This window comes from Schistocerca americana, chromosome 1, assembly GCF_021461395.2.
Source record: "Schistocerca americana isolate TAMUIC-IGC-003095 chromosome 1, iqSchAmer2.1, whole genome shotgun sequence".
NCBI classification, from domain to species: domain Eukaryota; kingdom Metazoa; phylum Arthropoda; class Insecta; order Orthoptera; family Acrididae; genus Schistocerca; species Schistocerca americana.
In genome coordinates, this window is record NC_060119.1 from 1028555760 (window position 1) to 1028570543 (window position 14784).

Here is a 14784-nt window from a genome sequence, read left to right on the forward strand (position 1 = left end):
ACCAGGAAGTAGGACGGTTAGAAGATTTCTGCTGATTCACTCTATCCATCCTCCTTACAAATTGTGGACATAGTAGTAGGTCCCTTAACCTTTTCAGTCAATAATTTATGTCTTCCCCAAATGCCAAATTGCAGTTGTCTTTGTAGAAATTTCTCCCAGTGTGTTCCTTTAGTTTCCTGAAGCAACATTTTGAAGCACATCTTAACTGCCCTGTATTCATGGAGCCTAGAAATGCGCTCTGATTGTCCTAGAGCATATTGATAAGCTCTTCTTCTCTATCTTACCCTTCGTCTCAGCGTGGAAAGTTCTGGGCTCCAAAAGACTGTAGCCTGACTGTTTAACTTTTCTTAGGCGTGTAAATGTCCGATACTGTTAGCGAGATTTCAGTTACTAGCTGCGCATCCAAGTCTACATAACTGGAAGCGATTCCTTTGGAAATCGTGCAAGGTAGCCAGCTAAGCCATCCCAAACTGGTTTCCTGATGTCCAACCCAATCCTGCTTTCCTCTGCTTGTCTCCCTGTATTATTTTCATTTCCCCCTACGACGAAAATTGCCTTACGGTCACTGGATGTTAGGTACTGCAGCACTTGCCAACTATTAATCATAGCTGCTGACATGTTAGTGGCTACACCTGCTCGTCCCTCGAATGTACCACAGTGACAGAACAAAATGTTATAAATCTGTTACTTCAAGGACAGCTCCAAGCCACTGAACCCAAACCACCCACATTTGCGACTTCAGTGTTGTCAAGCCAGAGCTCACTGAAGGTGGTGGGGGCGGGGGAGGGGGGGGGGGTCTGTTTTGTTTCCTAATGAAGGCTGGTTCTGTCTCGGTGTCAGTAGAGGGCCTGCAACCAACCTGTCTGCGTAGTAGACACACTACTGGACCTACATCTGGAGTTATGGTCTGAAGTGTGATTTCGCATAACAGCAGGAACACAGTCGTTGTTATCCCATGCACCCTGACTGCAAATTTGCACATTAATCTGGTGACTATCTGTTATGCCGCCATTCAAGAACAGCATTCCAGGGGGTGTTTTCCAAGAGGATAACGCGCGCCCACGTAAAACTGTCGTAACCCAGCCTTCTATACAGTGTGTCGACATGTTGCCGTGGCGTGCTATATCACTAGATCTGACTCGAATTGAGCACATTTGGGACTTCATCGGACAACAATTCCAGCCCCTCCACAAACAGCATTAACCGTCCCTGTACTGGCCGACCGAGTGCAACAGGCATGGAACTCCATCCCACAAACTGACATCCGGCACCTGTACAGCACAATGCATGCTGCACATTTGCATGCTTGCATTCAAAATTCTGTGGGTCGCACTGGTTATTAATGCACCACCATTTCACATTTACAATGGTTTATCTCGCGCTTACATGAACCTGTCATCGTGCAATGTTAATCACTTAAATACCTTACCTGGACAAATGTGTTCCCGAAATTTCTTTACTCTACGTTAATTGTTTTTGGTGTTGCGATTTATTCCGCCACTGTATGTACTGCACACAAACTCCCGTTTTAATTTGCGAATATAAATTGTTTATTACCTATCTTCTGTAAAAGATTGGTAACAAAGAGGGTTACATTTTAAAAAATTACAAATTATTTTTATCTTTATGCATTTTTACTCTTCACGGAAATGCTAGTTAAGCATACACCTTTGTTTAAAAATCCACAGCTTTGGATCAAACACGGGTTGTCCACCTAGCAGGTGATGATAGAAGTGAAACTTCCTGGCAGATTAAAACTGTGTGCCGGACCGAGACTCGAACTCGGGACAACTTGCCCGCGAAAGGCAAAGGTCCCGAGTTCGAGTCTCGGTCCGGCACACAGTTCGTTAACAGTCTGCGATGCGGCACCATTTAAAATGATTTCCGGAAATCTAGAAATACAGAATGTGCCTGTTGCCCTTCATTCATTGTTCGAAGTATGTTAGATGAGAAAAGGGCAAGCTGAGATTGCACAAGCGATGATTTCTGAAACTATGGTGATGCGTGGACTAAGCTTCTTGGTCTTGAGAAAATTTATTATCTTCGAACTGACAATACCTTTAAGGATTCTGCAGCAAACCGCTGTTAGGGATATTTCGGTCGCTCAGAAGCTCGTTTTCAGAATTTCTGGGAAAGAGAGAGCTGTGGGAGCCGTTTTTTGAATAAACACCCACTCAGAAAAAATATGAACCGCCGACACTGACCTATAGTCAGGCCAGAAGCGTAGTCGCGGGCTTTGCGGAATATAACCTGAATAAAAGTATATCATGTGAGTCTTCATTGTGTCACTAATCAGTACCCTCACTTGATTTCCACGATCAGTCACTTTTGAGATTATGGCGGCTGCCAGACTAGTGAGATTCTACTGTAATGTCTGAACACAAGTGAAGATAAAAATCTTGAATGCTTGGTCCTCCGTAGCTTTAACATATTTATTGTACGACATCATCTAGACACAATGAGCCGCACTTTAACTGTTTGTTTGTCAAACCGGTATTCGGGGTATAACTCTTCGTCAGAGGTGTAGTATGTATCCCTATAGCAATCACACGCTCGCGCCATTTAAAACAGTACGATGTGGTGTGAAATTCTTCCTACAACATAGTACAATGGTTGTCGAGTATGTTACTAGGCAGTGACAACTCTGGATCACATCTAACGTAATTGTTATATAGTGTTAACATTGAACCGACAGCTCAAAGAGTCGCTTCTCTCGCAAACGTCATTTTTCTGCAATAGTGTCCAACATTCGGACCAATCATTTTCAGAATTGTTCTTGTCTTGTCCCTGTCAGGTTCGACAATTTCTGCTTCTTTCGGCTTCATTTTTTTTTTACTTAATCCGCGTAAAGAAACTACTAGTTTTACTCATTTTGAAGAATGACTGCACTTATTTCAACTAGATTGACTCAAAACTGACGCGAAGAGCTCCTAAAGACCTGCTTGTAACAGTGGGAACTCCACCTAACAAGAAACATTGATTTAGCAAGTGAGCTTAGCGCAATTCCGATAACAACATGTTAAAGAATAGTGGTGCCAAGTTATACAGAATAAAACTGGAAATTTCATTCGCGAAGACAGCGCTACGTAACGGGATATTTATATTACATCTTGCTCTCAATAAATGGCACACTTTTTAAAACGTAAGAAAATTTTTGCCGGTACAGTGTACCGTTGCGTACCGCCAGCAAAAAGCACTTTTCTACACTCCAGATAAATACAGTCTAAGAAACTTCTACACACTTCATTGTACAGTTCATGTTGAAATTTCTCTTTTTCAGAAAAGATTTTCTTGCTATTTCTACTCTGTGCATGACATGCTCTATATATCAGGCATGGTCAGTTATTTTGCTACCGAAACAGCAGAACTCTTCTATTTTTAGTGTTTCATTTCCTAATCTAATTCTCTCAGCATCGCCTGATTAAATTTGACTACAGTCCAGGACCCTTGTTTTACTTTTGTTGGTATTCTTGTTATAATCTCTTTTCAAGGTACTACTCCGTTCCACTGATCTTCCAAGTCCTTCGTCATCTCTGATAGAATTATATCAGCGTCAAAAATTGAACTTTTTATTTCTTCCTCCTGAACATCACTTCCTTTTTACAACCTACTTGATCTGAGTACAGACTTAACAACACAGGGGTCAGGCTGCAATTCTGTCTCACTCCCTTATCGATTATCGCCTTCCTTTTGTTTCACAGGAGTATTAACGGCAGTCTGTTTTCTCTTCAAATTGGAGATACCCTTTCGCTCTCCCTATGGCTTCCGCGTGTGGCAGCATCACTGCAACATGTTCAGGACACTAAACGAAACAGGGGGGGGGGGGGGGGGGGAGGCGCAAAATATATTTTTACAAAACAATGATTCCATGTTCTACACCATTTTTTAAAGACAACGAAGCTCATACGACGGCCATTACTGATGTGCTTTTTGGGAGGAGGTCATCATGGAGCTCCTTTAAATCTCCACTAGTTCTGTGGAGATGTTACATTTCAGATAGGCCAAGAGTGAAACGAAAACATGAACGGAATTGAATCAAATGAACTATCGAGCCATCATCACCACTTAATAGGAGCTGCCAATCAATGTAACATGTACCTATACAGTTACGCAGTTTAATGAAAAACTTTGGCATATCTAGTTTCATTAACCCTTTTAGTGCCTGAACCGTTAAGTAATGTACTTCACTTTCAGCCCGATGAAAATAGTTAGTGAAAAAGAAGCTAGCTTCCTTTTACCCTCTACACTGGTTCTGAAAGAAATAAATTATGATATCAATTTAATAAAAGAGGTATTAGAAATGTATTAATTATATAAGATTCTGAACTGTTTCCACAGAAAATAAATCAGCCATTAAAGACATTTTACAATTGTGACGAACTAAAGAACAATGCTGATTCCCCTCAGTTGCCCGAGGACACGGTTTCTTGTTTTAGAAAAGGAAACGTTCTATGGCTTTCGAATCTTTTGACTCGCCAAGAATCGTACCAGTAACACGACTTCTCCATGTAAGGCAATCTCACTTTACGAAATATAAATGGTTTTCATGGAACTAGTATTAAGGAGTGTTTGTTAATTACAGTTAATTCGGTGCTAATGGAAGTGAATTCTACTTACCTTCCCATTCGGCGAACTCTTCTTGAAAACTCTGAAACAGGAAAGAACTGCATTTCAGAACAATCTTTAAGATATGTAACTAGTTTTACACACACACACACACACACACACACACACACACACACACACTCTCTCTCTCTCTCTCTCTCTCTCACTCTCTCTCTCGTTTCAAACGTTTTTTTTCTTGGGAGCTCGGGTCTCGAGTACTGAACCGGCTTGTCTACGGACTGGTATTTTGGATCCGCCTGAAGCCAACTTTGGAGCTCACACGTAACGTTTGCAATAGCGCTTTACCACTGTTGGATACAGTGTTCCATTTCGTTGCGCTTTATTCTGATTGACTGTTTAGAATGTGTGATGCAGCTGTTCCTGGTCCATCGCGAAAGCTATCTGTGATTTTTGGAAACTAAAGCTCACTATCGACATCATATAGCAGTACATGTCCGCCCCGATAGCTGAATGGTCAGCGTAACGGACTGCCGTCTGAGGGGGCCCTGGTTCGATTCACGGCTGGGTACACTCATGAGATGTTCTCAGTCACTCTTCTGTATAAGCAAGAGTTTTGTCGTCTACGGACGGTATCGTAAGTCGTGAAAAGACAACTCAATACAGAGAACGGTCGTGAGACAACCAAGTCTCGGCCTACATAATTTATGTCAGTAAAACAGAAGAATACTGAAGATTAGGTGGGTAGATCACGTAAATAATGAGGAGGTTCTGAACAGAACTGGGGAGAAGAGGAATTTGTGGCACAACTTGACTAGAAGAAGGGATCGATTGGTATGACACGTTCTGAGGCATCAGGGATTACAAGCTGAGTACTGGAGGGAAGCGTGGAGGGTGAAAATCGCAGAGGGAGCCCGAGAGATGAATTTACTACGCAGATTCAGTAGTATGTAGGTTGCAGTAGTTATTCGGAGATGAAGAGGCTTGCACATGATAGAATAGCATGGAGAGCTGCTTCGAAGCAGTCTCTGGACTGAAAACAACTACAACAATGAGTTTTGTAACATTTCTTTTGCCGAATATAGTGATAGCTCTTAATTATAAAGCACAGATGTCTATAGATTTTAATTCGGTGCTGTACCAGGATTTAACTAACGAAATATGTTCTAAAATTTCCGCCGAAATTAGTGAGCCTAGTACGACGGCGTCGACGAGAGAGAGGGGGGGAGGGGGGGGGAGGGAGGGGGGGAGGGAGGGAGGGAGGGAGGGAGGGGGGAGGGAGGGAGGGAGGGGGCGCTCCGTGGGATCAATATCTAAATCACTCATCTAAGCGTTTCCATCTGACTCTCGGTGGGCGGTAGGAAAACACTGCAAGCGTCGCACCGACTACACATCAGCGTTCATCGCAGCTTTTAGTTGTATGAAAGAAACAAGAAGCGTAGTTGCTTTTCAACACTTTCGGAACATGCAGAACATACAGCGTCGAAAATAACGATGATTTGCCGTTGTCATAGTTGAGTGGTTCTGAAAACAGTTTTTCATTGATTGCGTGAAGTAGTACCAATTACACCAGCAACAAAGAATATTCATTGAACTATAGACCGGGACAAGCTGCTCATAACTTTAGCTCTACTTTCTTTTGTTAATTTGTTGTGGCTTTCCAATCATTTCATGTAATTTTCAGATATTTCTTCAGTAAAACCTAAAGCATTTCTTTTTACCATTCCTTTTCTGCGCTAACGAACTATCCATCATCCGCTTTAGTTCCTCATTCCACAAACTACTCCTTGTCTTCCTTGTATCTGCTACTACATTCCATTTCTGCTCACTGCAGTGATAATGATTTCAATCTAATCCACATGACACAAATACCCTCATCGTCACTAGTTCTACCTTGCAACTTTTTTCCTCTTTCCCCTGAAACTATTTCAGCTTGATGAATTTAATAGTTTGTTTTTAGGTTAACTGGTTTCCTGAACCTAGTTTCCGTCGCCAATAGTTCTGGTCCTTGTATAACCTTCAGATATATAGAAAACATGAAATAATTACGTTTACAGACCAATATCGCAAGCTATTCTAAAGTGCCAGATATGTACTTATGTTGAAACATAGTACGAGGTGCATCCTCCATGAACGGCAATGATGGCATTTTGGCATGAAGTCGATACATGGCGAATACGAGGTCTGTTCAGATAATTCCGGAACTTTGCCACGCAAAACTTTTGTGCGCCCACCTTTTGCTTATTGTGCGTGGTCTCCTTCGAAATACCGCTCCCAGCGCCGTTTCCACTTATGGAAGCAGTTTTGGTAGGCCTCTTGATGGATAGCGCGAAACGACGTCTGCGAATTTTCTTTTATCTCGTCTAAGTTTCATATCTTCGTCTTTTCAACGGGGTTTTCAACCTTGGAAATATAGAAGGTCCACAGGGGCCTGGTCTGGAGAGAACGGGGGATAACACATCACAGTGGTTTCTTTGTTGCGCAGCAGTCGCGTACAAATAGGGATGAACGTGCGGGTGAGTTATCGTGATGCAAGAGCCATGAATGGCTTCGCCACGTTTCAGGCCGTTTCCTTCTCACATTTTCTCGCAGGCGTCGCAGCACGTCGCACCCTCTAACATTTTGTCCCTGTGGCACGAATTCATGATGAACTTATACTTCAAGTCAAAGAAAACTATCAGCATGTCTTTGAGATTTGACCTGACCTGACGTGCTCTCTTTGGTCTTTGAGAACCTCTATCGACCTACTGTGGAGATTGTATCTTGGTCTCAACATCGTAACTGGAGCCGCACGTCTCATCAACAGTTGTGATTCTCTTAAGGAGTATTTCATTCTCATTTGCCTGATCCAGAAGCTCTTCACAGATTGCGAGGCGAAAGCCTTTCTGGTTGCGATTCGTGAGCCGTGGGACGAACGTGGCGGCAACATGATGCATTCCAAGATGCTGTGTCAGTATTTCATGACATGATCCAACTGAAATGTTACATTCTTCTGCAATGTCTCTGACAGTCAGTCTTCGATTGACTCGCACAATTTCGTTGACGTTCGTAACATGAGCGCCGTCGATAGACATCGAGGGCGTCTTGAATGAGGGTCATCTTTTACTTCTATCTAGCCATTTTTAATCAGTGTGAACCATTCGTAACAGCGAATACGGATTAAGCACTCAACACCAAAGGCTTCCGGCATCATTTGGTGTCTGTCTGTAAAGGTTTCCTTGAGTTTCACACAACAGCATTTCGCTCCAACACACCATTGTTGTTGTTGTTGTTGTTGTGGTCTTCAGTCCTGAGACTGGTTTGATGCAGCTCTCCATGCTACCCTATCCTGTGCAAGCTTCTTCATCTCCCAGTACTTACTGCAACCTACATCCTTCTGATTCTGCTTAATGTATTCATCTCTTGGTCTCCCTCTACGATTTTTACCCTCCACGCTGCCCTCCAATGCTAAATTGGTGGTCCCTTGATGCCTCAGAACACGTCCTACCAACCGATCCCTTCTTGTAGTCAAGTTGTGCCACAAACTTCTCTTCTCCCCAGTCCTATTCAATACCTCCTCATTAGTTATGTGATCTATCTATCTAATCTTCAGCATTCTTCTGTAGCACCACATTTCGAAAGCTTCTATTCTCTTCTTGTCCAAACTAGTTATCGTCATGTTTCACTTCCATACATCGCTACACTCCATAGAAATACTTTCAGAAACGTCTGCTTGACACTTAAATCTATACTCGATGTTGCAACACACCATTGGCGCAAAATTACGAATGTTCTGGAATTTTTGGAACGGACTTCGTGCTCCATCACGTCATGTCACTCTACGTTTGTTCGACATGTTCCCGTCGTTCTGTAAGAGTTGTGGGCAGAATGGCTGCACAAGTCACTTGTCTCTAAACGAGCATACGAGTATGTAGGATTAAATGGGGCAACACACAATCGCCGGCCAGGAAGGTCGACGCACAACTTGCAAAGGATTTGGAGTTTCACGAACACACACACACACACACACACACACACACACACATACACACACACACACACACACACACACACACACAAACAGAGAAAGAGAGAGAGAGAGAGAGAGAGAGAGAATTCTAAGCAGTGTACCGATTCACGAATATGGCCGTTATGGTTCTTAATACACAGTCCATTTTAGCATAGATGAAGTTTGCACTAAGATGAGCGGCATTAGCCTTAGAAAGCGATGATCCTGTGAAGGTCTGACTTACCAAACAACTCTTTACCGAGTACAATCCGATTTAGGTCCATTCGTTGGATGCAATACGAGGTATCGACTAAGAGTCGACGCCACTTTGCTCTAATCTGCCTTTAACGATCGTGGCGGCAGTTACCTGTCAAACCGCATCTGCACGCACTTCCATGTCAATTCCCAAGGCTGTAGCTCTTAATAGACTGTAGGCAGACATGGCAATATAGCATCGAACGCTCCCGTGGCGGAAGGCAATCTGGCGATACCCGTCTGGGGCGTCTCAGTAAATGGACTTGTTAGCTTGGGCGGAAAATCAAAACACACACACACACACACACACACACACACACACACACACACACGGTTGACACATGGATGCTATGTGGGGTAATTAACATGTGGCTTTGGCAATAGAACGAGTCACTTCACACTCTAAGCTATTAACTTCTGTAATACATTTGGTCAGGTAATAAGCGAACAAATAATCCATGCTGCCACGAGACATGGAATAAAGATATTATTACATGCTGACACGAGTTCACGGAGTCCTGCAGCTCATAAGGTTTTTGAACTTGCATGTTTTACTCCCACTAAGCTATTCGTATGTTGCGAATTTTTAGGACCTATGTGAGATGGAAAATCTGCGTAAGACTTCTGTTGCCTTCTACGACGTTTTAAATATTTTATTACAACTTCTTTTAGCCCTTTAAAGAGCACGTGGAAACACTTGTTAGCTTTAGTCTTCTTCTTGCTCTATCTCCTGAGACCAAACAACAATCTAAACAATGTTTTACCAAGGTAGAATCTACACCTACAAAGGTGAAGACCATTCCTTCGGCCGGAAAGGTTATGGCGCTGTCTTTTGCGATTCGCGAGGGATAATCCTCATCGACTATCTGGAAAAGGGTAAAACTATTACATACTTATTGGACCGTTTGAAAACCGAGCTTCAAGAAAAGCGCCGGCGATTGGACCGCAAGAAAGTCCTTTTCCATCAAGACAATGCACCAGCAGACAATGCACCAGCACACACCTCAGCAGTTTTAGTCACAAAATTAATGGAAATAAGATTCTAACTCTTTTCACATCCCCCCTATTTTCCAGACTTGGCTCCCTCGGACTACTATTTGTTCCCCAATTTGAAGAAATGGCTGGTGGGCAAAGATTTTATTCAAACGAGGTGGTGATTGCAGCAACTAATAGCTATTTTGCATACTTTGATATTTCCTATTATTCGGAAGGGATCAACAAATTAGAACAGCGTTGGACGAAATGCATAAGTCTAAAAGGAGACAATGTCGAAAAAGAAAAAAGGTTTACCCCAAACACGGGTAGTTTTTATTTTTTCACGGACTTTTCAAACGCCCCTCGTACTACCGCCATCTGTGTATGCGCACATCGCTATCCCATGATTTGTGTCACCTCAATGGTTAATTAATATATTAAATTAATAATAGTGTCACAACAGAAACCGCGATAACTTCACACCCCTCAATCAGGCAAAAACACTGGTAGCAGTTGCGACCTCTAAAAACACAAATATCTGACGACAAGATTACAAGAGGAAATAGAAAATAACTCTACAAGCGTTAGAACATCCTCAGCCATTATCATACCGATCTGGAAGACTTAACACTGGTCGAACACGCATGTTTCCAGACTGAAACACACTATTTTGCGACAGCAATACATGATTAGGTCATTGCAACGAAGAGATGCAGGACGTGTGGGGATAAGAAAGAATTATCACACGTGGCATCTGGGTATAAAACCCTGGAACCCACACAATATTTTGGAAGTCGTGAAGAAATCGCCACACCTCACACTAACGATTGTGGTTGTGGTGGTGGTGGACATTAGTTCCAAGTCGAACGAAAGTTGTCATTTAAAATCCGTTGTGTGGTGAATACCTCCACACAATTTGATAAACCTCGAACTGGTAATTCTTAGTTTAACATTTTTCATTTCCGTCAATGTAATAAGCCAACCATCTGCACTGAAAAGACTGGCAAATACTGGATTCTGACAAATTAGTAACTGTCGTACTGAATCAGAAGTTGTGCTCATCGTCCCTGTTGTAATGTGACACACTGGAGTTAACCAAAGGCAAACTGAACGCCCCACATGGCATAAAATGCACCTTTAAGACTTTGGCAACTGCTGAATGCCTGGAGAAATGTTCGTCGGGTTCTCTGAGAGTAAAACTTGCTCATCCGTCAAAAATTTCGTCACTTTTTAAAGGAGCACAATAGTCAGTTTTGTGGTGCGACGTAGAATTAGCGCAAGTCGGTGGTGTCACCATTCACCAATGACGTAAATTATCGCAATCAATTGGTGAGTATGTTGTGAACCACAGACTTTTCCAATTGTTACACACACGTGAACAGGTCCCAAAGACCGTTTCATCTAGCCCTTAGTAAGAAGGAGTAACGAAATATTTCATTAATATAAAATCTAATCACAGATTGGAAATGTACAAGAGATTACGAACCAAATGACAGCGCGCTCGCACACGCACACGCACACACACACACACACATACACACACACACACACGTAATTTTGCCCAACATTCCGAATCGATCGAGGCGCGCCACCAAAAATGACCGCAAGATTAGATGGTTCAGATAATTTTGAGATTACTGGAAATCAATATACACTCCTGGAAATGGAAAAAAGAACACATTGACACCGGTGTGTCAGACCCACCATACTTGCTCCGGACACTGCGAGAGGGCTGTACAAGCAATGATCACACGCACGGCACAGCGGACACACCAGGAACTGCGGTGTTGGCCGTCGAATGGCGCTAGCTGCGCAGCATTTGTGCACCGCCGCCGTCAGTGTCAGCCAGTTTGCCGTGGCATACTGAGCTCCATCGCAGTCTTTAACACTGGTAGCATGCCGCGACAGCGTGGACGTGAACCGTATGTGCAGTTGACGGACTTTGAGCGAGGGAGTATAGTGGGCATGCGGGAGGCCGGGTGGACGTACCGCCGAATTGCTCAACACGTGGGGCGTGAGGTCTCCACAGTACATCGATGTTGTCGCCAGTGGTCGGCGGAAGGTGCACGTGCCCGTCGACCTGGGACCGGACCGCAGCAACGCACGGATGCACGCCAAGACCGTAGGATCCTACACAGTGCCGTAGGAGACCGCACCGCCACTTCCCAGCAAATTAGGGACACTGTTGCTCCTGGGGTATCGGCGAGGACCATTCGCAACCGTCTCCATGAAGCTGGGCTACGGTCCCGCACACCTTTAGGCCATCTTCCGCTCACGCCCCAACATCGTGCAGCCCGCCTCCAGTGGTGTCGCGACAGGCGTGAATGGAGGGACGAATGGAGACGTGTCGTCTTCAGCGATGAGAGTCGCTTCTGCCTTGGTGCCAATGATGGTCGTCTGCGTGTTTGGCGCCGTGCAGGTGAGCGCCACAATCAGGACTGCATACGACCGAGGCACACAGGGCCAACACCCGGCATCATGGTGTGGGGAGCGATCTCCTACACTGGCCGTACACCACTGGTGATCGTCGAGGGGACACTGAATAGTGCACGGTACATCCAAACCGTCATCGAACCCATCGTTCTACCATTCTTAGACCGGCAAGGGAACTTGCTGTTCCAACAGGACAATGCATGTCCGCATGTATCCCGTGCCACCCAACGTGCTCTAGAAGGTGTAAGTCAACTACCCTGACCAGCAAGATCTCCGGATCTGTCCCCCATTGAGCATGTTTGGGACTGGATGAAGCGTTGTCTCACGCGGTCTGCACGTCCAGCACGAACGCTGGTCCAACTGAGGCGCCAGGTGGAAATGGCATGGCAAGCCGTTCCACAGGACTACATCCAGCATCTCTACGATCGTCTCCATGGGAGAATAGCAGCCTGCATTGCTGCGAAAGGTGGATGTACACTGTACTAGTGCCGACATTGTGCATGCTCTGTTGCCTGTGTCTATGTGCCTGTGGTTCTGTCAGTGTGATCATGTGATGTATCTGACCCCAGGAATGTGTCAATAAAGTTTCCCCTTCCTGGGACAATGAATTCACGGTGTTCTTATTTCAATTTCCAGGAGTGTATTACAGTAGTCCGAAGTTCGCACATTCGTTAAGAAGAAAGAAAGGGGCTGTTGCGTTCGAACTTGCTTCCTGACTACGTCATCACGGAATATTTTTTTTTTTTTTTTTTTTTTTTTTTTTTTTTCCCTCTGAGTATCGGGATTAGCGCTACTCTGACCTAGCCAACGTAAGAAACCGAAGTCCCCCTGCCGCTCAGCAGTAAAACGGCAAGTCAGGCCTGCCTCCCCGATGAGGTTGGCGAAACGGATAATATTTTGCAGAGGAGGCATACTGAATATGGAAATAAAATAGACTGAGACACGTTCTGCAGCCCACGCTGTGGGTACAGTTCATAGTGGAGATGGAAGTGCAACTCTACCGCCATCTTAGTTGCAACAAATGATGAACTTCGTTACTTGGGAGTCAGACACTCACTCTAAACTGGCGATGATAATCCGGTCGTATTTCGAGAAGACGCATGCGACTTCCGCAATCGCTGTAACACGCAATCATAGCCGGTTCTGCAAGCAGTATGACACCAACATGCTGATGCTTCCGTGATAAGCAACGCTCACATGCCCTCGCGACTTCTATCTGGTCTCTATTACTGCCATGGCTCATTACGTTCTTTCTTACTTAAGGTTAGTTCTGTTTCAATATATCAAGGAATTTTCCCTGAGAGATGGAACGACCTCCTGCCGTTATTTTTTGCGAACTTTTATGTATTCTTCTCCCGTTGTGGTGCCGCTACCCTGTCTTTGAGCAAAAGTTGTGAAGTCTTTTGAAAAAGTAGTAAGAAGAGTAAGAAAGCAGACATGGATCGTTGGGTTAACAGTCACCAGTGAGACGACAGGTAGGTCACAGTAACACACTGCGAGGCGAGAATATCCGTGTGCAGCAGTAAACTGCAGCGCAGAGCGGTAACTGCGTAGTGAGTGGGGCGATGTCACCACACCAGGGGAAGTGTTGTTGTGGGCGACTTTACTAGCTGCTGGGATTTAGTGGAACAAATGGGCGCCAGAGGCACGGAAGTACCGCACTGGACACCGCCAGCAGCAGCAATGGATTCGAGACCGGGCTGCGCCTGCCGCCAGCAGCAAGCCCTTCATGAGACTAGGTGCCACACCCCGGCCGACCTTTTATCCATGCTGCCTTAAGACTCCTGCCAGTAGTAGCAACCTGTAACCCACGCACAGCCGTCTCAACGTGCTGCTGCTGTGAAGCATGCGGAGCAAGGGCTGCCAGGGTTCACGCTACCCTGCCGTAGGCATAGCAGGGTGCAAGTTGTTGCCCTTACGTCAGCGTCGGCCAGGGACAATAGGAAAGTCTGTGTTTGCCTCATTGAGCTGTGACACACCATACATTATAGTTACAGCCAGTTAAGCCCATCATTCACCCCCACACAACCCATCAACGTGGATAGCGTGCTGGTACCAACAGTAGCACAGAATTTTGGATTCTCGGTTTTTACCACACTGTGAAGGCTGCCTGGGTTGCCAGCAGAAGGCCCTTGTTCACACGACACACAAATCTGCTCTTCTTCAATGGTCCAGATTTGGACAGTAAGAGATGAAGGCGTGTAATGCCATACGAGAAGAAGCGATGTTGCCTGTATTCAACAGTGCAAGGAGTCGAGTACACCGACGGATTAAAAGGGTATTTAGCCTGGAGTGTTTGGACAGTGTGGTTCAGGCCAGAGTTGATTCTGTGATGTTTTTCGTACCATGATTTGAACCCACTCATTCAGATTACTGGAAACGTAAACCAGGATATTCATTTTAAATTTGTCTGTGACCAAGCGTAACTTTTGTCCCACATTTTCATGGTGGGTAAGCTGTGGACAGTCCCGAATTCCAAGACGATAACGTCCATGTTTTAAAAGTGCTGCAGACGGATGGTTTTGGCATCTTGATATAATCAACAAATATAAAATATGTGGTTTGCTTCA

The 14784-nt window shown here is 44.6% G+C and overlaps 1 protein-coding gene across 3 annotated transcripts in view; it reads right to left on the reverse strand.

The window, feature by feature from the left end:
- Window positions 1-14784, reverse strand: part of LOC124616545 (beta-arrestin-1) — a 493320-nt gene that overhangs the window by 114797 nt on the left and 363739 nt on the right. For all 3 annotated transcript variants that reach the window (XM_047144881.1, XM_047144866.1, XM_047144874.1), the window contains exon 3: window positions 4618-4648. In XM_047144881.1, the coding sequence (XP_047000837.1) occupies window positions 4618-4648 (31 nt within the window). The remainder of the gene's footprint in view (window positions 1-4617; window positions 4649-14784) is intronic.